The 25,429-nt window shown below is 36.2% G+C and overlaps 1 protein-coding gene across 2 annotated transcripts; it reads left to right on the top strand.

The window, feature by feature from the left end:
- The first annotated feature begins 1,851 nt into the window (after positions 1-1,851).
- On the top strand, positions 1,852-25,308 carry LOC132284855 (histone acetyltransferase HAC1-like). 2 transcript variants are annotated; one of them, XM_059786992.1, is made up of 18 exons: positions 1,852-2,101; positions 2,573-2,673; positions 6,687-7,021; positions 10,690-10,801; positions 12,503-12,809; positions 12,892-13,383; positions 13,525-15,359; positions 17,253-17,549; positions 17,688-17,966; positions 18,700-18,828; positions 18,982-19,182; positions 19,317-19,459; positions 20,097-20,412; positions 21,754-21,893; positions 22,778-22,856; positions 22,977-23,363; positions 24,275-24,492; positions 24,613-25,308. In XM_059786992.1, the coding sequence occupies exons 3-18, from the start codon at positions 6,840-6,842 to the stop codon at positions 24,725-24,727; spliced, it is 5,232 nt and encodes a 1,743-aa protein (XP_059642975.1). In that variant the 5' UTR covers positions 1,852-2,101; positions 2,573-2,673; positions 6,687-6,839; the 3' UTR covers positions 24,728-25,308. The 2 variants fall into 2 exon arrangements, with proteins under 2 accessions (XP_059642975.1, XP_059642973.1); XM_059786990.1 differs by lacking the exon at positions 2,573-2,673.
- Positions 25,309-25,429: the final 121 nt, after the last annotated feature.

The following is a 25,429-nucleotide window of genomic DNA, read 5'->3' as shown; positions in this document are numbered from 1 at the left end:
TTGGACAGGGTGAACTCCTCGATCGTAGAAACTCTTTTAGAGATAGAGTCCTTCCTGGTGTGTAGAGACCTGTCAAGCTATGATTTTGGATGATCAGACCTTGGTCTTATATGACCAGGTCTTGGTGCCTGGTTTCAGAAGACTGCGCCTTGTTAGTGCTAAGGCCAAGTAATGGTTGGCAAAAGAGACTAGGGTTTGGTGTGCCGAGGTTGATGCATCAACTTCTGGACCTTGCCATCATATGCAGATTGGCATCATATGATTCATTGTTATGCTCCAAGAATGATGGATATGGGGATCTTGGCATGGAGACCAATCATTCTATAAGAACGGGGGACCCGTTGTTGTGACACTTTACCATAGATTCTTTCGGGATGGTTTTCATGATCGAAAACTTTTGTCTCGCCATTTGAGCCAAATCACGTCAAAATTACTATTTTTTTAGGGAACTAATCGTTTTCCACAGACGGCATCAATTGTTGAAGCAGAAATCAGCGTGACCCGAAACGACGTCGTTTACCTGCAAAATAATGGAGATTACGTCACCTCGGATGGTACTAGTGGGGCATCGACCTAAGACCCTCCGACGATCAAGTCATTGCTTGCAATCGTATAACAGAAAAATTAATTATGTATTTAATATTTAGGAGTTTTGTCTCTACCTTGTTTAATGGCTCTCTATCGTATTTAAGGTTGCCTCTAGATCCGGTTACGTAGATGTTGATTGGGAAGATTTGGTTTATCTTATATAACCGATCTCTCATATTTATCGTCAATTGAATGATAATAGTTTCCTCATTATCGTATATTGTTGCTATCCTATTTTCCATGACAAGAAAGTTGAAGGGAACTAATTGGTCAAGGCGGCATGTCAAACTTATGGTTACTTTTTTCCCATCAAATAATATACACCATGATTAGTTGTTTAGGAAAAACAAAACCCAAAAAAATAAAAAAAAAAACCTTAAAATAATACATGGACAATAATTCTTAGACTTAATAGTTAAACCGAATACTATAACCAAGAATTTCTTATCAATGGAATGCAATGAATAACACTCAATTATACCTTATTACCCTTCATCAAGGGTCAAAACTTAGGCAACATATATTTATTGAGAATTTAAAGATTTTAGTAAAAATGACAAAATGAAAGGCTTGAAATGATTTTGTAGGCATTTTGGGAGCTTTATTAAAAATTCTCTACAATTGTTCGGTAATAAAAATATTTTTTTAAATGCTTACATATATAGATTTTTTCTAGTATTGTGAGAAATATTATCAAACATATTTTCACCATTTATTTATTTATTTTTATCGATTTGAAAACAAAAATATTTGTACTTTAATGTTATTGTATCAATAATATACATCTCGGTTATGAAAGAAAATAAAAAATAAAAACAAAAATAATTGTCAAACAAATCCTAAAATAACATTGGACAATAATTCTAAGAATTATAATAATCTAATACATAAACACTAATCAAACAAATTCATAAAGATTTAAATACCTAACTTGTAGTGATAACATAATATCGTGCACTAATTAAATACAAATATAAAATAATATCATGCACTAATTAAAGAACTCACTAATTATATTTTTATTTATGTGTCGATATTTAACGAGTGTGTGTTACCGTATCATGACTGAACCTACAAGTTTAAGTTTTTACCAGCACAAAAAAATAATACTCCGAATATGGTCAGACCTAATGGTAGTATAAACTCGGAAATTCTTACCCTTAATATATACTCCGTATGAAAAATAGGACGTTCCGGCAATGAAGTAAAATCCCTGGATTTCTCCTTCTTTAAGTACTTTATTATTCATCTTCCGTTAAGTGTGTGCGTGTGAGTGCGTGCGTGAGAATTCGCGCGTGGCTTTGGGCGGTGATCATCTTCCTTCTTCTCTCTCTCTCTCTCTCTCTCCTCTCCTGTTTCCTACATCCATCGATCTCCGTCATTCATCGTCAACGCGATACACCATCTCATCATTATTTTTTTTCGCGAACAGAAAGAAAAGCTCCGAATCGCTGAAATTGAGCTACGTCTCTTTCTCGATTGTGCTGTTGTCCTTGTCTTCACGCTCAATCAGGTTCGTCCTCAATTAGGGTTTTCCTTGCTGCACGTTCTTTCAATTTTGGACTGTATGATACCAATTCTGTTAGGGCTTTTTGAGATTTTAACTTCAATTTTGCAATTGTTGATTGGTAATTTACTTTCTTTCCTCTGCCTACGTGGTAATTTGGACCTTTTCTTATTTGTGGTGTGGACATTGAAAATTGTACAGCTGAAATTACACAGCGAATCAATTAATCCCTAATTCTTTACTGTTGTACTGCACGGGTAATCTAAATATTTCATTTTGCACCTAGGGCAATTCCAATTTTTGAATTCCTGAGCTGCAAATTTTCATTTAGATAAAGTTGTTTTTGGTGAATCTTTCTTGTCCAATTGCCACACCCTTTTCTCCGTTTGGGGGTTCGGCTTTCTTGGCAGTGTTTGCCATTGTTGACCTTTTTTTTTTTTTTTTTGGTTATGTATTTATTCCTTCTCATCACACCAGGTACACAATAATTAATAAGAGTTTGCAAAGGCAATTGTTCGAAGTGAATGGTCATGAGTGAAAATATTGTTTTGTGGTGATGGGTGACGTTCAGGAATCCGGTAGGTCTCCCAAGTTCTATGTAGTTTAATTTGGGTTGTAATTCATTGCTGATAAGTGAAGAAATTATTTATGGTATCTGGAATTGCTGATCGTTGTGATATATGATTTGGTAGGGATGGTAGGCAAGTAGGATACCATATTCTGATGTCCGTTTAGCTTCTTACTCCACTTCTCTTCTTGTTAATCTATTAAATTCTTACTCCCATTCCCTCTCCACTTGTAGATGTTGGTTAGCAGTTGATTAGTGATTTAGTGCTGCACTACAAGCTCCCTCATTTACGTTTTTGCCAGCTGAAATGACTTGTGGCCGGTTATGTGAGTGAGCACCTCGATACTCTGGCATAGCTTCTGATTTGACCTTGCTTCTTGACTTCATCACTCATCAGAAGCATATTTTTGCCATAAATGTCATTTTCCAATCTAGTGTCACAAATACCCACTTTTTAAAGTAAAGGTTGATCTTTGCTTATATGTTTGCATGACTTGTATTCAGGATGTATTGAGACAGAAGGATTCTGCTATATCTGTCAACCCGAACGCAATCAGTTACTTGTTTATTATTTATATCAAGAACCTTGACATGTGCATGGCCCACCTGTTAAGTGGGTATTATGAAATGACCTTTTAACACGTTCAATGAGCAGGTCATGTTGGGCCGTGTATTAGTTGTCATGATTAACATTTTAAAGCTAGTACTATTAGGGTTATTTCAGCCGTTTAGGACCTCTTAACCTGCACATGCGATGGCATGCTTAATGCGTTAATGCGTTTTGTTAATCTATAAAGTCCAATTTAGTATCAAACATGAACACAATCAATATGATGCAAAATCCCACATATCCTACATATTCACTATTATATATATATACATATATATATGGATAGGTAATGCACATAATAAGTATTTAAATGGGTTATCATATTCATTTTGACTTAAATACAGCTAAATGGGTGAAATTGATTTAGTGGGTTGAGGCTCCAGATCTGAACACAAAATGTTTTCTTAGCTATCTGCTAACTTTCTGTTGGATCTGAATTGTGTTGGCAAGTCATATAAAGTATTCAACCTCTAACATTGCCATAGGTTCCTCCTTCATGCTTACTTATTATTATTGTAATGTGCAGTAAGTTAGTTACCACCAGTATGTGGTGCCTTATAGTTTGTATTGATTCGGCAGTTTGGGGCGAGACACTTGGGTTGTGTTTTTCCGCGAAGTGTGGAAATGCATAATGATCGGTAATGCATTACTTAATGAATCTTTCTCAAATCTCAACTAATTCCTTTTCCCCAACCTCTTGGGGTCGGCTACATGAATCGTATTTCTCAACAAAGCCTTTTCCTTGATGAACCTTTGTGAATTAAAAATATCCAGTTTACATGGGATTTCCATAAATTTTTAATAAAATGAAATTTATAATTCTAGGAATCATGAGAATGATATATGGACTTTGGGTGAAACTTTTTATACTGCACAAATAGGCCATTTATTTGACTTTTGTAAAAATCAACACTTGTTTAACAACCACCTCTCCTCATGTCCCGACCTTAGTCACATGATCCATGCAAGAAGGTGGCTCCTCGCACGTTCCCTGCGCTAGGCAGCGGTCTAAGAGTTGATGTGCCGATGGTCCACCTATTCAAATTTTATATTCCACGATCTGTATTTGTCAGTCCGTAAAATTTAATTCTTTATCCACCAATCTCCACAGATTCCATATTTATCTTAAAAACTTCACTCATGGGAACAGATTTGTGGGTCTTTTAAGTGGGATTGTTGGAGATTTAAGAAGAAAAGAGCGGTAACAAACCAGACATTGGCTGTAGATAACTGAGTTCATCTTTAGATCAATGATTTACTTTGGCCAATATCACTTTGAGCTATGTTCTACATAGCAATTGTTTGCGCAATTGTAGTTTGGTCACGTGTTTGATCATCTATGATTCAAAGGCCATGGCGTCAACCTATTTGAATGACTTTCCATATGATCTATTCAAGACAATATGCAGCGATGACTTCGTTTTTTCGTTCTCTAATTTTTCTGGCATCCTATTTGGTTTTTGTTGCTTGAGTAATTTAAAATATTAAAAGGATTGGTTAAAAGAACATCTTAGGGGCAACCAAGTTCGAGGTGCGTTCTTCAAACTTGGAGACGGTATAGAGTGGGAAAACAAGCTCGAGATGCTTGGAGGGTTGCCCGTGTTCGTGGTGGAACTTATGGTGGGAGAGAATGAATTGTAGGAGACTCTTATTTGGGTGTTCAAATTCTATATTCTTAGTTCCTTATTTTATTGGAGCCATGGCTGGGAGTGTAAATCTTGTGAAGGATCTCATGTATTTTTTGGATAGTTTGAGGTTTTAGTGTTTTTGACTTGTGTGCAGTTGTAAGTGGGATGCATTTCCTTTGCGAGTGCTCTTTTTATATACATCTTGTAGAAAAAAAAAGGAAAGAAACATCTCAGAGGCAGGATGTTTTATCTTAAATGCTGCTGCATCAAATGATTATTGTGAATACCACAAAGCTTTGAACATATTATTCTTAAGGATAGCCTTTTTACTAATAAAAAACAAATTTATTTTGCAAAATCTACTTTTATTGCAGTATTTTGGTAGAAGGTGACTATGTCAAGTGGTATGATAGCCACAAAAGGCACATAGGGTGAAGTTGGTATTTTGTTGATGAGGCGTGTCTGTTTTCTCTTTTAAAAGAAGACTGTTTATTTCTTACATGAGGATTTAAAGCTTGGGCAAGAAAAGAAATCAGATTTTGATACTGTAATATTCATTTACCAATAATTATTCAGGATATATATATCAAGAGATATTAGAGTTCGTACTTATATGTTGTTGGATTAGTGACTTCGCTATAAAGGTAAGATCACACCAAAGATCAGTGCTAAGCCTATTTTCACTGACAGTAATTTTAGTTGGAATAAGAAATGATATACAAGAAGGCATGCCATGGTGCCTATTGTTATCGATGACATAGTACTATTGGATACTTCCAAGGAAATGGTAGGAATAAAATTAGAAACATGAAGAAATACTTTAGAGACGAAAGACTTAAGAATTTATTAGACTAAGACTGAAGTGGAAATGTGGAATGTAAGCTTACCAAACTCTCAGAAAACAAGAATATAATGGTAACTATTCAAGAATCAAGACCAAAGGATTACTTAGAGTAACCATTTTTTATATTTGGATTAATAATTTAAAATGACGGTGATATAAATTAGCAGGATAGGAGTGTGTTGGACAAAATGGAGTGAGTAGAAGAGATAAGCTTAATAATTAACATGTGAGAAAAAAAATAATGCGTGATGCTTATGAGTGATACAATAAGAGAAAGTAGATTTAGGTGGTCCGGATACATACTATGTAGACACGTAGATGCACCCGTGAAAAAAGGAAGATTACTTTGCATAGAAGGTAAGAGAGAAGAGGCCAAACAAAGCTACATTGGATGAAGTAATTAAAAATGAGTAGAAATGCCTTGTACTAGAAAAGAATGAAAAAGAGATCATGTGGCCAAGCCCATTAAGATGGGATAAAGACAAGGATGATGATGATGACAGTGAGACCCCCACCCTGGCGGGCGGTAAATGTGATGACGATGAGCCACCCCATCACAACCCAAAAAAATAAAACATATATATCTAGGGTTTTGCTATTTAGTCGACGCTCGAAGAACATGGTATGAATCATGGTGATGGGATTCTATGATTTGGATCATGGTGACCTGATTTTATAGAAGCTGGGTAACAAATTTTGTATAACTCACTTTTTATGGTGATGTTCCAGTAGTCTTACCAAAAGTGAACCACGTCAACCTTTTAAATGTTCTGCTATGTTTCTCTATTAAGATATCTTTCTTTACCCATGTTCTAATTTTGTGAATTGTATCTGCATAAACGTTTACAATGCTTCTTTATTCCTATTACAATAAGAAATTATAAAGTCTTAACAGAGTGAACTAAAAAATGATGGGCTTTTGTCTTATTCTTCTCGTACAGGACATCTGGCTTTTGTTTATATGACAGAGTTCATTACATCTAACAACAAGTGTTGATGAAGATGTGTTACTAAAGCTTTTTGAGTATGGAATATTCATATTATGATTTTCTGGGTTATGCAACAATTGGAATTTAGGAGCCCAGGGGACAAAGATGAATGTACAGGCACATACGTCCAGGCAGATCTCAGGGCAGGTATCTAATCAAGCTGGCACTCAGGTGCCTGGGCTACCCCAGCAGAATGGAAACTCTCTTTCCACCCAGATACAAAATTTAGGTGGCCATCGTAATACACCCAATGTGGAGCCAGAACGCCGATTTGTGCAAGGGAAGATGTAAGATATTCTATATTCATTTTATTTTTATTTTTATTTTTAAAGCTATCTTGAGTGCTTGGTGCATTGGTAAACGTTTGGCAGTTAAGTGTGAGAATGTGGGTTTGAATATGAGGGCAGTAACTTTATAATGTTTAAGGTTAGTCTTCAGCATCCAGTCGACCTCTCAGATAAACGAGGACCTAAAGCTTGTAATGGCCTTAGGCTATTTTGAGTGTTATGCATGTGTGCATGGAAAGTGTGGGGATGGGATAGAAAATGATATATTTGGTCATGGTTAATGTAGTCAAAATTCATTTAAGAAATTAAGAATCAATACATGAGGATGAACAGTCAACATGATGCTGTTTCTGTTTTGAGGCTATTTGGTAAGTAACAACAGACAAAAGAACAAAAACAAAACAAAAAAAAAGGTTAACAAGTGCCAAAATAACAAAAAAGGCAAGTCAAGTGTGTAGTGGTTGATTAGCTCATTTAACAAATTTACAAGCTCTAAATCGAATTTAGATATTGACTACTTTATTGATCAAGTGAACTCTAATTTGGGTTGATTATTATCTGAGCTTTAGTAGCAGGTTTTTTTTTTTATACAGTCTTAGTATGTCTGTCAGCTTATCTGATTGAGCTAGGTATTATCCATGCTAAATAACTGAGGATCTTCAAGCCCTGAGCTCAAGTAGCTTGGTTTTGTATTTTAGTCTTAATCGCTGCCGAACTCAATAAATTGACAAGCTTTAGAATGTGATCAATTTTGGCTTGTTTATCTAGTAACCATTCACAAGAGTATCTAACCTGGCCGATCATAAGCCAAGCTCAAGTAGTTTGCTTCCTCTTATCTCCGTACCTCTTTATTTCTTTTGTTCTTTTTCTTTTTCCTTGTAAAAAGACAATGCTTTTTCAGAAGAAAACAAAAGTGAAACATGCTTCTTTCAATTTCTAACGAAGGATGGACCTATGAAGTTCCAATGTAAGATATTGGATATTGAAACCATCTTCTTCTATTTTCTAAGAATTAGATCAACATTATTTGTTGTCTAAGAACCTCAACTATGAATAGAATCAGTTGCACTAATGGAGAAATTGGGGGTTTAAAAAGAAAAATAAATAAAATAAAAGATGTATTCAACATGGAAACCAAAGAAGAAAAAAAGGAGAGAATTTGTTTTGTATCAATATCCAAATAGCGAAATGTGAAGAAAATAAGCCAATTGAATCACCACATGAAGTACATGACCAATTCAGCAAAGCACTAGAATGCATGATAAAAGGACAACGTATCTAATTTAGAGAGAGAATTTAACTCAAGGTCTGAAATAATTTATTTATGAAATACAAATTGATATAGCTCATGAAAAGGGAAACCAATAATAGATTTTCCTATTGATCTATTGTTAAACTTGTTAACTGCTTATTACAGGGTATTATGGGAGTCAATTTGTCAAGATTTGTCTTAATACAAGTCTTTGAGACTGTTGGGATTTGATGCTTGGTTTGTTTGGGGTCCCTTGGGTTATGCCTTGTTCCTCTAGAGGGTTGATCGAGGCTTGGAGAGGTTTCTCAGTTGGGGCTCTCATTCATGATGCTTGGAGGGCTACGCCTCTCTGTATTTGGTGGTGCATTTGGCTCGAGAGAAATTGGAGATATTTCGATGGAAAGGAGAAGCCTGTTTCTATGCTTAAGTTCTCCATTATTTCCACTCTTTTTTGTTGGATCTCAGGGAGAGATTATAGATCTATAGAGGAGATTGTTTTCTTTTTGGCCTCTTTGAAGGCTTGAGGCGTTTTTTGGCCTTTTTGTTTCTTTGGGATTTGCTCCCCTTTTGAGTGCTTTTTATAAAATCTTACTTATCAAAAAAAAAAAAAATACAAGTCTTTGAGATAGATATGAAATACTCTCTTAGTAAGGTGCTTAAGGTAGACTACCTTTACAAATTACATGAACATTTTTTTTTAATCGCCCCCATTATAGTAAATGTTTGGCACCGTCACTAGTTGCACCCCACCTCTGGATTAATTTTTTAAAAATTCATTGCTGATGACAATAGTTGGCATCCAATGCATATAAAGTTGGTTCTTTTCGATTTTCATGTACTTTCTTGCATGACTTAGAAATTTATTTTCTTCCTTTTTTTGATGAATAGATTTTTCTCCTCCTTTAATGGGCAAGAAATGCTTATTTCTTGCATATGATATACGTTCTCATTTACTTCGGATGTTTTTTTTCCTCCACTTACTATACAAATATATGTATCTTAATGTTTGTGATGTGATATCACTTTAAACGAGGAATGGGTGTAATTATATGTGAGCAGTTGATCATTTTGCAGGACGGATGGGATAGTAGTACTCGATTGAATAATATGTTTAGAATTTTCAATTCTTGTGGGTTATTGACTTCTCGTTGCTAAGTAAGAGATTGAGGAAATTGCAAACAATATTGTATAGGTCTGAGGTAGATTAGGATAGATGGAAGTCAAGATGGACTTATAAAAGTAAGAATTTGCTGTATTGTGGTCACGGCAGGCTCTTCAGAATCAGTGCCTTGCCAAAATTTATTTTAGGTCGCTAGAGGTTTGATCAAGTGTTCTTAAGGTCTCAAACATAATATGGTTTATCCAGTTCTAAAAAGTCCATGAAGTGTATGGTAAAGGTGCATTTATATAGTTCAGGAATGAGAGCAAGGTGGTGCTCATACTGTGTAGGTTTTGGGAACTAGCAATCCCCATTGGGGCTATCTAGTTGGAATGTAATAGGTGGGTTTGCAGCACCTGGGTGGCTGGTGCGGGAGCTATGATGGCACAGATGCGACCAGGGTCTCAACAAGCTTCATTGAGGTCCAATGGGAGCCTCCATTTGTCAACAGGGCATTTCATGGATAGTTGCCATGTGCAATAGGTGTGGTCATTTAGGGCATCATCATGTCATAGAGTTCATACATCATCCAGCAGGTAAATGTTCTCTCTCTTTAAGCTTGATAGAGGTGTGTTGACATCTCAACAAGTCTGGACTGCAGCCACCATGACGATTACTCCTTGGATCTCAGAGGATGATGACACGTCCAAGTACTGTGAGGGTCATGTTGATATCTGTACAAAAGGCTGCGAGCCTCTGACATTTCTGCATATCTGGAGGTGGGCCATGATGTTAGCTGCATGCTGAGCTGTAAAAGCCCACTGGGTCAGACAGTGCATATGGTGTATCAGGGTGCACGACATCTTAATTTTAAAGTTTATTCGGTACTGACTCTGATAGGTTGCCTTCATCACCTCCTTAAATCATATGTGCTCTAATGTCAATTATAAGGTGTCACATGCAAGCAAACATATGTAGTGTAACTTGTATTAACTTGCATAGCTTTTGCAAAATTCCTTGACAAGCTTGGTATTCTTGCACCGATTCTGCAACATAGAGGCTCATTTTTCTCTTTATCTTTTATGATTTTATCACATACTTTTGGCATGACATATTAACTTAACTGAGCAGATACTGCCATTAAGTTTCTTCTTCATCTTCATCTTTCTACCCCCTTCATCTTCCCTTCTTATTGTTATTTCTTTTGTTTAACATATTTCTTGGAACTACTTACTTCATGACCATTCGTAGGATTTTTCTAGGAGCTTTTCCATATTATTGACTACTGATCAAACTTTGTAATCTCCTGCTCTCCAGCTATGACTTTTTCTTGCAGCGGCAGCAACCAGCTCAAGATATACCACCAAAGAGGCTAATGGATATTGTAAGACGGTTAGAAGAGGGTCTATTCAGAACTGCCGGCACAAAGGTTCTTATAATTATGCTTCCCGTTTCTTCTTTTTGAAACGTACTTTGTGACATATTTTAATCATTGTATTGGTTGGTTTGAATTATTAAAGTTGCTCTCATCGTGCTTACTGATAAGGAGAAGCTTTCATTGCAGTAGAATCATAGAACAAGTACTCCTTCCATCTTTTTGGGGTTTCTTTTTATTTTTCGTATCATACTACAAGAAAGATATCTTTGCATTATTAGATTGCTCGTGATAGTTTGATGGAGAACTGCCTTCTAGTTATTTTTATTGTTAAACTCTATAGATCCTATGGTTTGAGTTTCTTATTTTTTATTCAAACAATTAATTCTTAAACCTAGTAGACATGTTATGATTTGTTGGGACACGATCCTACTACCGTCAGATCACATGTTGACACAATCTACAACTTCTTTTTTGTTCTTTGGAGAGGGGGGAGGGGTGTGTGGAAGGAGGACCGATACTCTACTCTTGGCTTTGATGTGTCAAGAGTATACTAAATCTCCAGCTAGACCTAGAGGATAGTGATTAGGTCATTCAAAATTGTAACTAACTAAATGGATTTTAAAACCTATTAGTATAATCAAGTAAGAAATAATCAGTAGCAATTAAATAATAGAAATTTAAATAAATGCATTCACACGAAAACATCATTATTTACATGGAAAACCCTATACGGAGGTGAATTAAATGCACTATAAGAAAAAGTAATACAATCATAGACCTATTTTCAGATGCTGCTTGGGCCAGTTGTCCTAACACTCGATCTTTGTTTGTGTGATTTTGGGTGTTGATCTCCTTTGAAGCTTATATGTTTGACTAATCCAGCACTCAATAGTCAATACTGTAACTCACTAATGTGTGTAGATGATGAATAAACTTTTTTGTTTTTGACCCCTTAGGATGTTTTCTTTTGATAAGAGATAATTAGGTTTTAGGGTTTAAAACCAATTAGGAAACTGGTTTTTATAAGTTCTGATCGATCCATTTGGTGGTTCGACTGTCCCTACTCACACAGAGTAGGTCGATCGATGGTTCGATCTATTGAAATCTTGTGTTCAATAAAACTAAAAACTTGTTTTTTCAAATTAAAATCTGTTTCAAAAAAAAAAAAAAATTCAGGCATGCATGCAATGCATCCTAAACTTAGTGAATGATATGAATGCTCAGAACAAACCCTAATTGTTGAGTTTGGTATTTGAGAGTTTGATTTTAGAGCCTAACTGCTCCAAGGATTATTTTGGTTAACTAGGAAAAAAAGAAAGGATTATATTGGTTTGAAAGGATGAAAGAAACTTAAATCTTATTTTATTTTCAATATTGTTTATTTGAACCACTAATTTCTGCATTTCTAAATAACCCCTCTGATAAATATTAGTTTAGGTGGCACCCTCCACACGGAACTGCTTCGCAAATTCGTCATTGGCCTTGAATTAACAAACATTTTATAACAAATTTGATCAACGTTGCCATGTTACTAATAAAAAAAGAATTGCTGTAACATAAACATTTGCAAATAAAGATGTGAAAATACATATACATGGATATAAATTCATTTCATCATATCTTGTTTTTCGGGGTTTGATGTATTATACATCTGATGTCCGTGTGTACGGTAGACATATGCTTACAAATCATAATTTAGACGCAATTTCCCTGTTTTGTTTTGTTTCTGACATCCACTTTCTTGAATGTCAGGAGGAGTATATGAACATGGAGACCTTAGAGAATCGTTTACACCTTTTGATCAAGCGCCCGCTTTTGGGTAGTCAAAATCAACATTTTCCACAACCAGTTAATTCTTCTTCTTCCGTTGGTACAATGATACCAACTCCTGGTATGCCTTACAGTGGGAACTCAAACTTGATGGTTACATCATCTGTTGATACTTCAATCATTGCTGCCAGTAGCATAGCTTCAACAACAGTCAATACCGGAAGTTTAATGCAAACTGCCAATGGACCTTCTGTTGGTCTACATGGGGGTTCCTTTAGTTCATCTGATGGTACTTAAACTTTTGCGATCTTATGATTAATGCTATCAACTTTCATTTCTTCATGTTAGTGTAATAGAATCTACTGTCACAGGATCTTTATCTAATGGATATCAAAGGTCACCTTCCAATTTCTCCATCAGTTCCAGTGGAAACAACATGATGTCGTCAGTTGGTGTTGACAGAATGACAAGTCAAATGATTCCTACTCCTCGATTTAATAGTAACAATAATCAGCCTTACATGAACTTGGAATCATCTAATAATGGTGGTGGTTTTTCAAGCGTCGAATCTGCAATGGTGTCACAACCACTACAGCAAAAGCAGCAAATTGGTGGTCAAAATAGCCGTATACTGCACAACCTTGGCAGCCATATGGGTGGTGGAATTAGGTCTGCTTTTCAGCAGAAATCTTATGGATTTTCAAATGGGCCCTTAAATGGTGGGTTAGGAATGATTGGAAGCAACTTGCAACTATTGAGTAGTCCAGGAACCTCGGACGGTTATCTGACAGCAACACCATATGGCAGTGCACCAAAACCTTCACAACAACTCTACAATCAACATCAACAACCAACAATGCAGGGTACCTTTTTTTCCCCCCTCTTATCATGGAAGATCTTATGAAGTCCAATTTGTCACACTTCCAGAAACATGTGGAAGATGTCGTATTTTTCGTTGTTGTAGTATAGTATAACAGCGTTCTCGTGCAAATATTTTTTGGCAGGTGATGGCTATGGTATGAGTAGTGCTGATTCTTCTACATCTGGAAACTTCTATGGCCCTGTAACTTCTGTTGGATCAATGATGAATAATCAGAATTTGAATCCAGTAAGCTTGCAGTCCATATCCAAAACTAACTCTCAATTGATTACCAACCAGTCAAATTTGCACAGTAATCAACTGACTGCACAATTAAAGCCTCAATCAATCGATCAATCAGAAAAGATGAATTTCCAATCTCCACAGTCTCTGCGAGAGAATCTCTTACAGTCTCATCAACAGCAGCAATATCAACAGCAGCCTCATCAACAGCAGCAATATCAACAGCAGCCTCATCAGTTTCAACAACAGCAAAGTCAGCAGCATCGGCTTTTAAAGAATGATGCTTTTGGTCAACCTCAGATTTCATCTGATCTAGGCAGTCAAATAAAGCTTGAGCATGGAATGGAGCGTCATGAGGAAGCGCTGCAGTCGCAAGTGTCCGAACAATTCCAACTGTCCGACTTGGATAACCATTTTCAGCAGAACTCTGCTGAAGGTCATTCTGGAGGTACTCAGTTGCTCTCTCTTACTTCTGGCCCACAGGATATATGTTCATCAATGACTCAACCTTCACAACAAATGCAACAATTGATGCATCCACACCAGTTGGTTTCTGACTGTCAAAGTGATTTTAGTTGTGTTTCTATCGGAGTACAACCTGAGGCAGTTCTGCAGGGTAAATGGCATACTAAATCTCATGACAGGTCGCTCATACCAGGGAACTTGTCACATGAGCAGAACATCCGAGAGGAATTCCGTCATAGAATAATTGGGCAAGATGAAGCTCAACTCAATAATTTATCTACAGAGGGATCCATCATTTCTCAAACTCTTACTACTAGAACAGCTGAGCCCCCACAATCTGTTGGAGTTATGTGTAGAACTAGTAATCAACCCCATGAACGGCAGTTCAGGGATCAGCTAAGGTGGTTATTGTTCTTGCGGCATGCTCTTCGATGTCCAGCACCAGAAGGGAAATGCCGAGAGGCTAATTGCATAACTGCTCAAAAACTGTGGAGGCATATGGACCGATGCAATGTATCTCAATGTCTGTATCCTCGCTGCCATGGTAGTAGGATATTACTTGATCATTACAAGCATTGCAAGGACCCTAGTTGCCCTGTTTGTGTTCCTGCCAGGAATTATATACAATCACAAGTGAAGGCACAAACTTGTCCAGATTCTACTTCTGGTATACCTTGTTCAGTCAATGTGTCCCATAATTCCTGTGATGGAGAGACTAAAACTAGATTGACTTCAAAGATGAGTCCACCGGTTGTTGAAACTTCAGAAGATCTGCAACCTTCTTTGAAACGCATAAAGATTGAAGAGCCCCCTCAGTCTCTTATTCCTGAGAGTGAGAATTCTGCTCTAACCATTCCTGCCATTAGTGAATCCTATGCTCCACAGGATGTACCATGTGAGGAATTCCATCATGCTGATCCTTGTATGCTGATGGAATCTGAGGTCACGGAAGTGAAGATGGAAATTCCTGTCAGTTCTGTGCAAGAAAGTCCTATTGTTAGTGAAATGAAGGATAATATGGATAATACCTACAGCGGGAGGTCTTATGGTGAATCTATTGTATCAAATGATCCTGGTTTTGTTAAGCAAGTGAGTCTTAACATGGAGAAAGAGATGGACCAGCCTAAACAGGAAAATCTGACAATGCCTGTTGAAAATGTCACCGGAACCAAGTCTGGGAAACCAAAAATAAAGGGGGTGTCATTGACTGAACTGTTCACTGCGGAGCAAGTCAGGGAGCATATTATAGGTCTCAGGCAGTGGGTGGGCCAGGTCAGTATATTGATCTCATATGTTACATTTCTATTAAGGTGTCAGTTATATTACTGTTGTTGCTCTAAAAGCGCCTGTTTTATGTAACAAATTTGGGTGCATTTTGGATGTTGTAGCCTGTTATTTGCTTTAACATCACTTCATAATTAACTCATGGAAAATATCAGTACTGATTGCCTTTTGGGAAGGATCAAAAGGTTCCCCTTAGAAGTTGAAAGATAGTTCAATTTTGAAGAGTTACATTCCCAATGGTTAATAATCAAAGGATTAGGGAGAGACTAGGGGTGGCGCCTATTAGCGAGAAAATAAGAGAGAGTAGACTTAGGTGGTATGGGCATATTCAACGCCAACCTATAGATGCACCCGTGAGGAGAGGAAGAGTGATTTGCATTGAGGGCAAGGGACAAAGTGGTCGACCAAAACTAGCATGTAACGAAGTGACACGAAATTATTTAAAAAAATTAAATCTAGTATAAGATATGGCTTATAATAGAAAAGAGTGGGGAAATAGAATCCATGTGGCCGACCCCGCTTGGACGGGATAAAGGCAAGGATGATGATGATGATGATTCCCAATGGTTATGTTTTCACCTGCAATATTTTTTTAGAAGATCTAAATTACAGTTGCACGTTCATTGAAGTCCTCAAAATAATGCAGTATACACTTCATAGTGATCTATAACTTTTGAATCACAAATTTTGGAACTTAATATGAAATCTGGCCCATATAGGCCATCTGGAAGCATTCTAGTGGCTTTATCAGACATCTAAATAGCACATACAAAAATACGGGACACAGCACGATGTGCCATGGATTCAACAAATCAAATTTCAGAATTTGTGGTACACACAGTGAGGAAAGGGCAACGTATAAATGTTAATATATATATATATATATTTCTTTTGAATATATAACTTAAATTATTTTTTCAAATTTATGCTCAGAAATGAATATTGTGGAGAAAGTAGCACAACATATGTTCTAAAGATCATTATACCATATGTATCAAGGGGCATGTCTTTTTTTTTTTTTGAGCGCCGGACATGGATACTATTAAGATGTAATTTTGTTACATAAGTTGTGTTTTGGAGTGCATTTGAGATGTATTTGCCTATTACGTAAAGTAGTGAAACTAATTTTTGAATTATAGATGCATTTTACAAGTTATCGGACACGTGTCTAGGAGTGTCCGCGAATTATGGTGTGTGTTATGTCTTAACACCTATATGATGCATTCGTGGAAGTGTCTATGCTTCTTTGTAATACATTCTTCTCGGTGTTGCTTGTCGATATTATTTTATGTAATACCATCTTTTGTGATACATCATGTCTCCACTGTTTTTGAAGATTGGAAGCAATCTAATTTAGATTGTGCGTCTGAGAACATGTTACATTGTCATTCTAGAACATTAAATTTGTGATTTCATTATCTATCTTCATTTGTTTCCTTTGTTGCAAGGCAACATAAAAAATAATGAATCAGAAGCTAAGGGGATATGCTTATGGTAACAAAGATGCAAGGCTATGTAACACATCAACAGTTACACGCCCATTTCGTTTTTTCAAATACTTGCAAAACTAAGACCAGATGAGTAATCAAAGACAACGATTTCACTTATCGTGTCCATATGGAAATATGACTGGTCTCCTATTCCTCTCTTATGAAATCTTTGCAAGTCGCAAAAGTACCTTAGTGAAAATACAACTGGTCTAACATTTGGTTGACTGTCCTATGGGCTACTAGCCTCCTCCTGATATAGTTCATAAGAAACTGTACAGATCATGTATCAACAGCATGTCTTGGATATGAATTAAGATTTTATTTTCTTCTTTCCTATTGTTTATTATGCTCTTCTAATTAGATTCCATTACTATATTTTCCCTTTTGATAGAGCAAAGCAAAGGCAGAAAAGAATCAAGCAATGGAGCATTCAATGAGCGAGAACTCTTGTCAGTTGTGTGCAGTTGAGAAGCTCACGTTTGAACCGCCACCTATATATTGCACTCCTTGTGGTGCTCGTATTAAAAGGAACGCAATGTATTATACCGTTGGAAATGGCGATACACGACACTACTTCTGCATTCCGTGCTACAATGAGGCCCGTGGAGAAACTATTTTAGTTGATGGTAATGCTGTTCAAAAGGCAAGACTGGAGAAGAAGAAAAATGATGAGGAGACTGAAGAATGGGTATGCTACATCTAGTTCTTTGTACTTCCTTACATGAGGGTCCTTGTAAATGCCTTAATGTAGTCTAATTTTTTATGCTTTACATGACGGTACTTATAAGTGCTTTAAATGTAGTCTAATTTTTTATGCTTTATGCAGTGGGTTCAATGTGATAAGTGCGAAGCTTGGCAACATCAAATCTGTGCATTGTTTAATGGTCGTAGGAATGACGGGGGGCAAGCTGAATACACTTGTCCAAACTGCTATATAAAAGAATTTGAAACAGGAGAGCGCACGCCTTTACCACAGAGTGCTGTTCTTGGAGCAAAAGATTTGCCTACAACAATTCTCAGTGACCACATTGAGCAGCGGTTGTTTAGGCGTCTTAAACAAGAAAGACAAGACAGGGCGAGGGTTCAAGGGAAAAGTTTTGATGAGGTGATCCTTTCAACTTGTCATGTGATGCTATATAGGATGATGATTGAATTAATTGCAGTTAAATATGATACAAGGATGAAAATTTCTGAAGAATGTACATGTAATTTGCTCTTCTCTATTATTTTTTAACCTCTGAATGGGAGAAGCTATCTTTATAAGCTGTTCAAAAAATTCAATTGAGTTAAATGGGTGATTTTATAAACAGTTGTAATTTATTGGATTAAAGCTTTTTTCTAATTGAGAATTTAAGGGGAAAGAGCCATGTGGAAATATTGAGCTGATGTTTTAAGCTTGACAGCTTGATTTTCTTTCAGAAAATAGTGGACAGCCTACTTTAGGAAATTATTTAGCCACGGGATTCAAACCTTGCAGCCTTCTTTTAGGTTCCGTCTTCATGAAGTAGCTGATGGGTAACTTAGAACATGTAGAAGGCTAGACTAGGTGTCAGTCAAGAATTCCTTCCCTAAAAGATATTAAGAGTCCATTAGCTCGGACTTTGACTCCTTCCTTGATGTACGAATGATTAGTTGTCGAGTTTGTTTATTTCTGCATGGTGTTTATGCCTGTTACTAATGCTTTCACAGTTTTAACTATTTGAATTGTTGCATGTCACACTGAGGTGGACCTCTAGTGTCTTCTCTCTTTCTTTAATATTATTTGTTTTGTACTGTGAAACTCAGATGGCCAAGCCGCGCTAATATTTATTGCATGTTTTGTTTAATGATACTGCCAGGTTGCTGGAGCAGAAGCACTTGTAGTTAGAGTTGTGTCATCAGTTGACAAAAAATTGGATGTGAAGCCGCGTTTTCTTGAAATTTTTCAAGAAGAGAATTACCCAATAGAATTCCCTTATAAATCCAAGGTATGTGTGAATTATGCTAATCTTATCTTTGAATGTTCTTATGTACAAAGATATCTACTTTTTCTCCCCCCTAGAGGGAGCATTTTATGCTGTACCACTGACTCTGAGACCAGCAACAACTTTGAATTATTAACTGAAAATTGCTTCTTCCAGGTAGTATTGTTGTTTCAGAAAATTGAGGGTGTAGAAGTATGCCTGTTTGGCATGTATGTCCAAGAATTTGGATCTGAATGTCTACAGCCAAATCAGCGTCGTGTTTATCTCTCATATCTGGATTCCGTCAAATACTTCAGGCCTGAGATCAAAGCAGTGACAGGAGAGGCTCTTCGTACGTTTGTTTATCATGAAATTCTGGCAAGTTTTCTAACACTAGTTGCTCTTATAATTTTTGCTTGCTAAGCGATTTATTGTAATTAATATATTATTGTTATCATCATTATTATTTTTAACTAAATAGACCTTGATTATATACCTGATTCTCTTTCCAGATTGGATACCTGGAATATTGCAAGAAACGCGGTTTTACAAGTTGCTATATATGGGCTTGCCCTCCATTGAAGGGCGAAGATTATATTTTATATTGCCATCCAGAAATTCAGAAAACTCCAAAGTCTGATAAACTCAGGGAGTGGTGAGCATAGTAACCTCCGAATATATGAATTAATTTACTGTAATAGGTATCATAACGCACTATGAAGCATGGACACCTATGCAGGACAGTAGGACACTGGTATAGCATTGATATATGACATGACATGAACTCTGACACGACAAATCTTAAAAAAAGTAGGACATGTATATGACATGTAACTGTAACAAAATTGCCAATGTTACCTATGGTGTTTAGACAAAGGCAGAATATCGACACAACAAAGAGGTGCTTGCATATAATGGACGGAATTATGTATTTTTGTACACACTTAAATATGATAATTATTCTTCTCCAACCCACTTCTTCAATAGTCTTTTGTTAATTTTAATAAAAAATGTATGTATCTTTAATAATTTCTTTATAATTGTTACTTTTTATAATGCTGAATGAAAGTAGTATCTCAAACATTTTAAGTTGTTGGTTATTGAGCATCCATGAGTGTCAGCTGCTTGTCCAAAATTAAGAATTTTGCTTTTGAATTATGGAACTGCCCAAGATGTGTAGGATACATCTGGCAAGGACATGGCTCTTCTTACAAGTGTTTGTGCTTCTTAAGTGAAGCAAGATTCTTTCTTGGTGCCTTTGTTTGACGTGGATGAATTTCTTTCTGTTTCAGGTATTTAGCAATGTTAAGAAAAGCCGCAAGGGAAAATATAGTGGTTGGCCTCACAAATTTATACGACCACTTCTTTGTAAAGACCGGTGAATGTAAAGCTAAGGTAACAGCAGCCCGGCTGCCTTATTTTGATGGAGACTACTGGCCTGGTGCTGCAGAGGATATGATCTATCAGCTTCGTCAAGAAGAGGATGGCAGAAAACAACAGAAGAAAGGAACTACCAAGAAGACCACCATAACAAAAAGGGCTCTAAAAGCATCTGGTCAATCTGATCTTTCTGGGAATGCATCGAAAGATCTGCTTCTTATGCATAAAGTAATTCTAATATCTAATAGCTCTTAGTTAATTCATTATCCCAAGTATATATTTCATAATTTTTTTTATAGTCATCAATTTATGTTCATCAACATAAAAATCTCTTAGATGGCCTCATGGACAAAGCATTATAACTTAAATACCTTATGTATTAAAAATAGCAATAATAATAGTTATTATCCTAGCGGTACTTTCATTTCCTTTGCACGTGTGATCAGTGTTGTTAGGCTCGAGGCGCAGGTCTAGCGCCTATTGTCATCCCATTCTCACTGATGTTCACTAGGTGAGCGACTCGGTTGCTCCTCGTCCTGATGGCGCGCCTCACTGATTTTTTTTTAAAAAAATTATGAGTATTCTCTCTCTTAAGCCAAAAAGGGTACTTTTGGCAACTTAATAAACAAATAAGAAAGCCCAAGCGTACGAGAGAAGAAACTTTTGTTCAAAAGAATAAACAAATGAGAAAGCCCAAGAGTCAAAGTGTCAACTGAATAGAGAAAGAGTGAGACCCTGAGATGAATGACGAAGCCCTAGTTGCAGAGATGAACGACGAAGCCACGTCAGTTCTTTCGTCTTCTCCTCTACTTCTCTCTCCTCTCTTCTCCTCTACTCCTCTTCTTATCTTTGTTTACATCTCTCTCTTTGTCTAGTTCTCTTCTCTCTTAATCTTTTTTTTTTCGGGGGGCTTTGTTTTTTTCTCATTTTTTTCTTTAACACTTTCTCCCTCTTCTCGTCTACTTCTCTCTCTTCATCTACTTCTTCTATCTCAACCTCTTTTTTTTGGCTCTGTTTTTTTCTTTTCTCTTCTTGTTAACAGTTTTTCTTTTTTGTTAATAGATTTATTTCTTTTTGTGCTCTGTTTTGCCATTCAAAAAACCAAATTCTGCTTTGCTTTTCAAGAAAACAAATTTGTGCTCTATTTTATGTTTGTTGGATGCTTGTTTAGTTGATGGATTTACTTTTTTATATTTGATATTAATTTTAGAATATTGATGACTTATGAGATATGAATGTTTTTATGGTAGTTTAAATTTTCAATTGTACGCCTCACTTCACTCAGGCGCGCACCTCGCCGTGCGCCTCCAAAGGACCTCTAGCGCCTTTAAAAACAGTGTGTGTGATGGTGTCCGACTCTATGAAGTTTGTCTTCGTGTTAGTTAATAGTTGATAAACATATGGTAGAATCTTCGATATTTTAATTGAGTTTTATATTATTCCTGATTCTTTGGTTATTGAAATTGGGTATTTTTATGTCTGGAGATATTTTTACCATCAACTGTTATATATATATATATATTTAGAGAAATTATACTTTTGTTCTTACAAGCTATTCATCTTCTCCAGCTTGGTGAAACAATTTCCCCAATGAAGGAAGATTTTATCATGGTTCACTTGCAGCATGCATGCAACCATTGCTGTATTCTAATGGTATCTGGAAACCGTTGGGTTTGCAACCAGTGCAAAAATTTTCAACTTTGTGATAAGTAAGAACTCTGATTTTTTAGTTATATTGCTATTTCATAGGCCTGTACACTTTTTTGACTATATTATCTGATAAGTTCTTTAACAAAATTTCATTTGCATTGAAAGATATTATGTTCTCAATTGGTAGTAAGTTTGTACCAGGAAAAAAAAAAATATATATTAGACAAGATAAAGAAGGAAATTTCGAGGCGAGGTTATGTATATTTCGTGGATAAATAGATGTTGATGTCTATATGGATAGTAGATAATATAAATTTGTTGAAATTTAATTGCAATTTTTTTCTCTAGATGATAGATCAATAAACATATAAGATTGGCCAACAAAATTAAGAAATAAATGAATAAACAAATATTACCTTTTATTTTGATAGTTTATAAACAAGCAAGACCTACGAATCGTTGCATTAGTTTAGAATGGTATGAAATGCAATTAATCAATAGAGATAGAACTGTGAACTCAGACACGTGATCTAAAACTGCTAGAAGTAGGATTTAGATCCAGAATCAGTTTTCGTCGGTTTCCGCAAACCCAACCTGAACCATTCAAGAAGTGAAGAGATTGAATGAGTGGGTGAAATCACCAGAGATTTATGGATTATTAATGCACCCTACATATTTCTTGTCATGAACTTAATTAAATACTGTTGTCATTCTATTTTTGGCAGTTCCTATTACATAAAAAAATGTCAGAAATTTCATACTTGGCTTACCCCAACCACCACAAAAAAAGGGTCAGAAATTAGTTTTGAGGTTTGTGGTGGATCATCAGTTGGTGGCCTTTAAAAGATGATATATTAAAAGATGATATATTTTACATTATTCTTCTATGTTTTCTCGAATGGCTCTTATATGCGATTTGATGCGTATGGTTATACTTTTACAGGTGTTATGATGCGGAACAAAAAAGTGAAGAGAGGGACAGACATCCTATCAATCAAAGAGACAAACATTCACTATATCCAGTAAGTTTTTCGTTCTTGAATTCTAAATTTTCACTTAATCGTTCATAGTCAGACATCAAGCTTTACTACTTTATTACTTTCCTGATTGAGAATGAGAATTGAGATGGATAAACCCTACAGGTCGAAATCAATGATGTAGCTCCAGATACTAAGGATAAAGATGATATTCTTGAAAGCGAATTTTTTGATACCAGACAGGCATTTCTGAGTCTTTGTCAGGGGAACCATTATCAATATGATACCCTACGTCGTGCTAAACATTCGTCAATGATGGTCCTCTACCATCTTCACAATCCCACTGCCCCTGCATTCGTGATCACATGCAATATATGTCGTCTTGATATTGAAGCTGGTCAAGGTTGGCGCTGTGAGATATGCCCCGATTATGATTTATGCAACGCTTGTTATCAAAAGGATGGGGCAGTTGATCATCCTCATAAGTTGACTAATGGTACAGCTGATCGTGATGCGCAGAATAAAGAAGCTAGGCAACTACGGGTTGTGCAGGTATATTGGTCCTTTCTTTCTTTATTTATTTATTTTGCTTTTTATTTTTTGGCCTTTCCACATTCTTTACAGATCTTTACTTATCTGTTTAGTTGATTCTTTTCCCTCTCATTCTTTTGGCACATGTTACCACTTTGTTTTCTCTGTGTTATTTTTTTTTTTTCTTTTCCTTTCTTCTTCATCTTCTTTTTTTTTTTTTGACATTTCTTTACCCCACATCTTATGGCATGAATTTCTTAATATAGTTCAAGTTCCTCCCCATACAATTTTGTTGAAGGTTTTTAAGGATTTTAAGTCTATAAAGCTGCTCAAAAACTTTAGTGGTCAATTTGGTTCTTCCTATTTGTTGTGATCCGTCCCCCCTATTTATTGTTTGTTAGTTTACAGACAACACGTTTAATAATTAAAAACAAGTCTAAGGAGTCTAATGTGTGCTTAGAATGCGCAGCACTTGTTGGTGCATGACCCTTGGAGGCAAGTTTTCATATGCAAATTATATTTTCAAATTGTTGAGTTTTGAAGGGACTTTGATGGTCACAGTTGTGTGTTAACAATGATGAAATAAGATCTCTATTCAGCCAATTCATCACAATAATCATATTACGACCGTCTACTTACTGATGACTGATACAAAGACAAAGAGGCAGGGACTTTGATGGTCACAGTTTTGTGTAAACAATGCTGAAGATCAGATTTTTACCTAGTCCTTTCTCTTCAATGTTTATTCATTTATTTAAACTAATTTTTTTCCAACTTCCGAGTAGTTCTGTTCTCTTATATATTTTTATCTACCCACCAGATACAAAAAATAATGATAGAAGTTGCATGCAGAATCACTTGCTTTCACATAATAGAAATGTCTAAATCATTCTACTCAATGCCTGACCTAATTTGATTATTGGATGTTACAGCTTAGAAAAATGCTTGATCTTTTGGTGCATGCATCTCAATGTCGTTCTCCACTTTGCCAATATCCACATTGTCGAAAAGTCAAGGGGCTTTTTCGCCATGGTATTCAATGTAAAACGCGTGCTTCTGGAGGCTGTACCCTTTGTAAGAGAATGTGGTATCTCCTTCAACTTCATGCTCGAGCTTGCAAAGAATCTGAATGCCACGTACCACGTTGCAGGTTTATACAAAAGTTTTTAAACTTCATCAAAAGTTTCTTGCTCCCCCCCCCTTTCCCCTCTCTCTCTCTCTCTCTCTCTCTTTCTCATTGAGATTGTCTCGTAAATTTATATTTATACAGAGATCTGAAAGAACATATGAGGAGGCTGCAACAACAGTCTGATTCCCGGCGAAGGGCTGCAGTGATGGAGATGATGAGGCAGCGAGCAGCAGAGGTTGCTGGCAATGATGGATAAACAAGTTGTACATATATTGTTATGGATGCTTAGAAGAAAACCTCCCATAGAGAGGGAGATATAGATTACAGTTCCGAGTGACTGATAAAAGAGTAGAAGCAGGCAGCTACAGCACAAGTGTGCTCATAATCTTTTGAGGGGATAGCGGAAGGAAATTTGCAGCAAAGTGGTTAACAATCAATTGGTAGTGGATAATTCTTTGATTAACATTTTAAACAGCTGAATTCTCCCCTCCCTGCAGAAGATTTCGAAGTTTATTGATCGGAGCTGCCCTCATCTTCAACTATAACTAATTATCTTCCATCGAAGTGAAAGGAGTATTGAAGTTTCTCCCTTTTTCGTGATTCTTTGATTTTATCTTGTAAGTGCTATCGTTGGATGGGCACGGTGTACTATATAGTTCTCCTAATCTGTGTATGTTCTTTTAGAACGGAATTCAAGAGGGAGGTCAGTTTTTTAGTCTGTCTTTTTTGGCTCTGCCCTCCTTATATGTTCATACATTTTGTAGATTGTCTTCTTTATTTAAAGATAAAAAATATAATAATAATATTAATAAGTAGCAATCACGGAACAGCAATAAATTGTTTCTGTGAGTACTGGTGTGCAATTTGTACATATTATTACTAATGATATATGTAAAAACCTAATCTCTCTCTGTCTCTCTTAAATGTTTCCCTAGGCCCTCTGTCTTCCTAGCTTTAC

This window comes from Cornus florida, unplaced genomic scaffold (genome assembly GCF_030987335.1).
Source record: "Cornus florida cultivar Cherokee Brave unplaced genomic scaffold, ASM3098733v1 CherokeeBrave_3.0.0_Hap2_Chr11, whole genome shotgun sequence".
In the NCBI taxonomy this organism is placed as follows: Eukaryota; Viridiplantae; Streptophyta; class Magnoliopsida; order Cornales; family Cornaceae; genus Cornus; species Cornus florida.
Note: the sequence above shows the minus strand (reverse complement) of the source record. Positions and strands in the feature narration are given on the sequence as shown.

Excerpts from the sequence above, each read along its gene's own strand:
- LOC132284855 (XM_059786990.1), top strand. The coding sequence starts at position 6,840 with ATGAATGTACAGGCACATACGTCCAGGCAGATCTCAGGGCAGGTATCT. Across the intron at positions 20,413-21,753 it reads ATCTGCTTCTTATGCATAAA|CTTGGTGAAACAATTTCCCC; the intron begins GTAATTCTAATA and ends CATCTTCTCCAG. Across the intron at positions 23,364-24,274 it reads GGCAACTACGGGTTGTGCAG|CTTAGAAAAATGCTTGATCT; the intron begins GTATATTGGTCC and ends TGGATGTTACAG.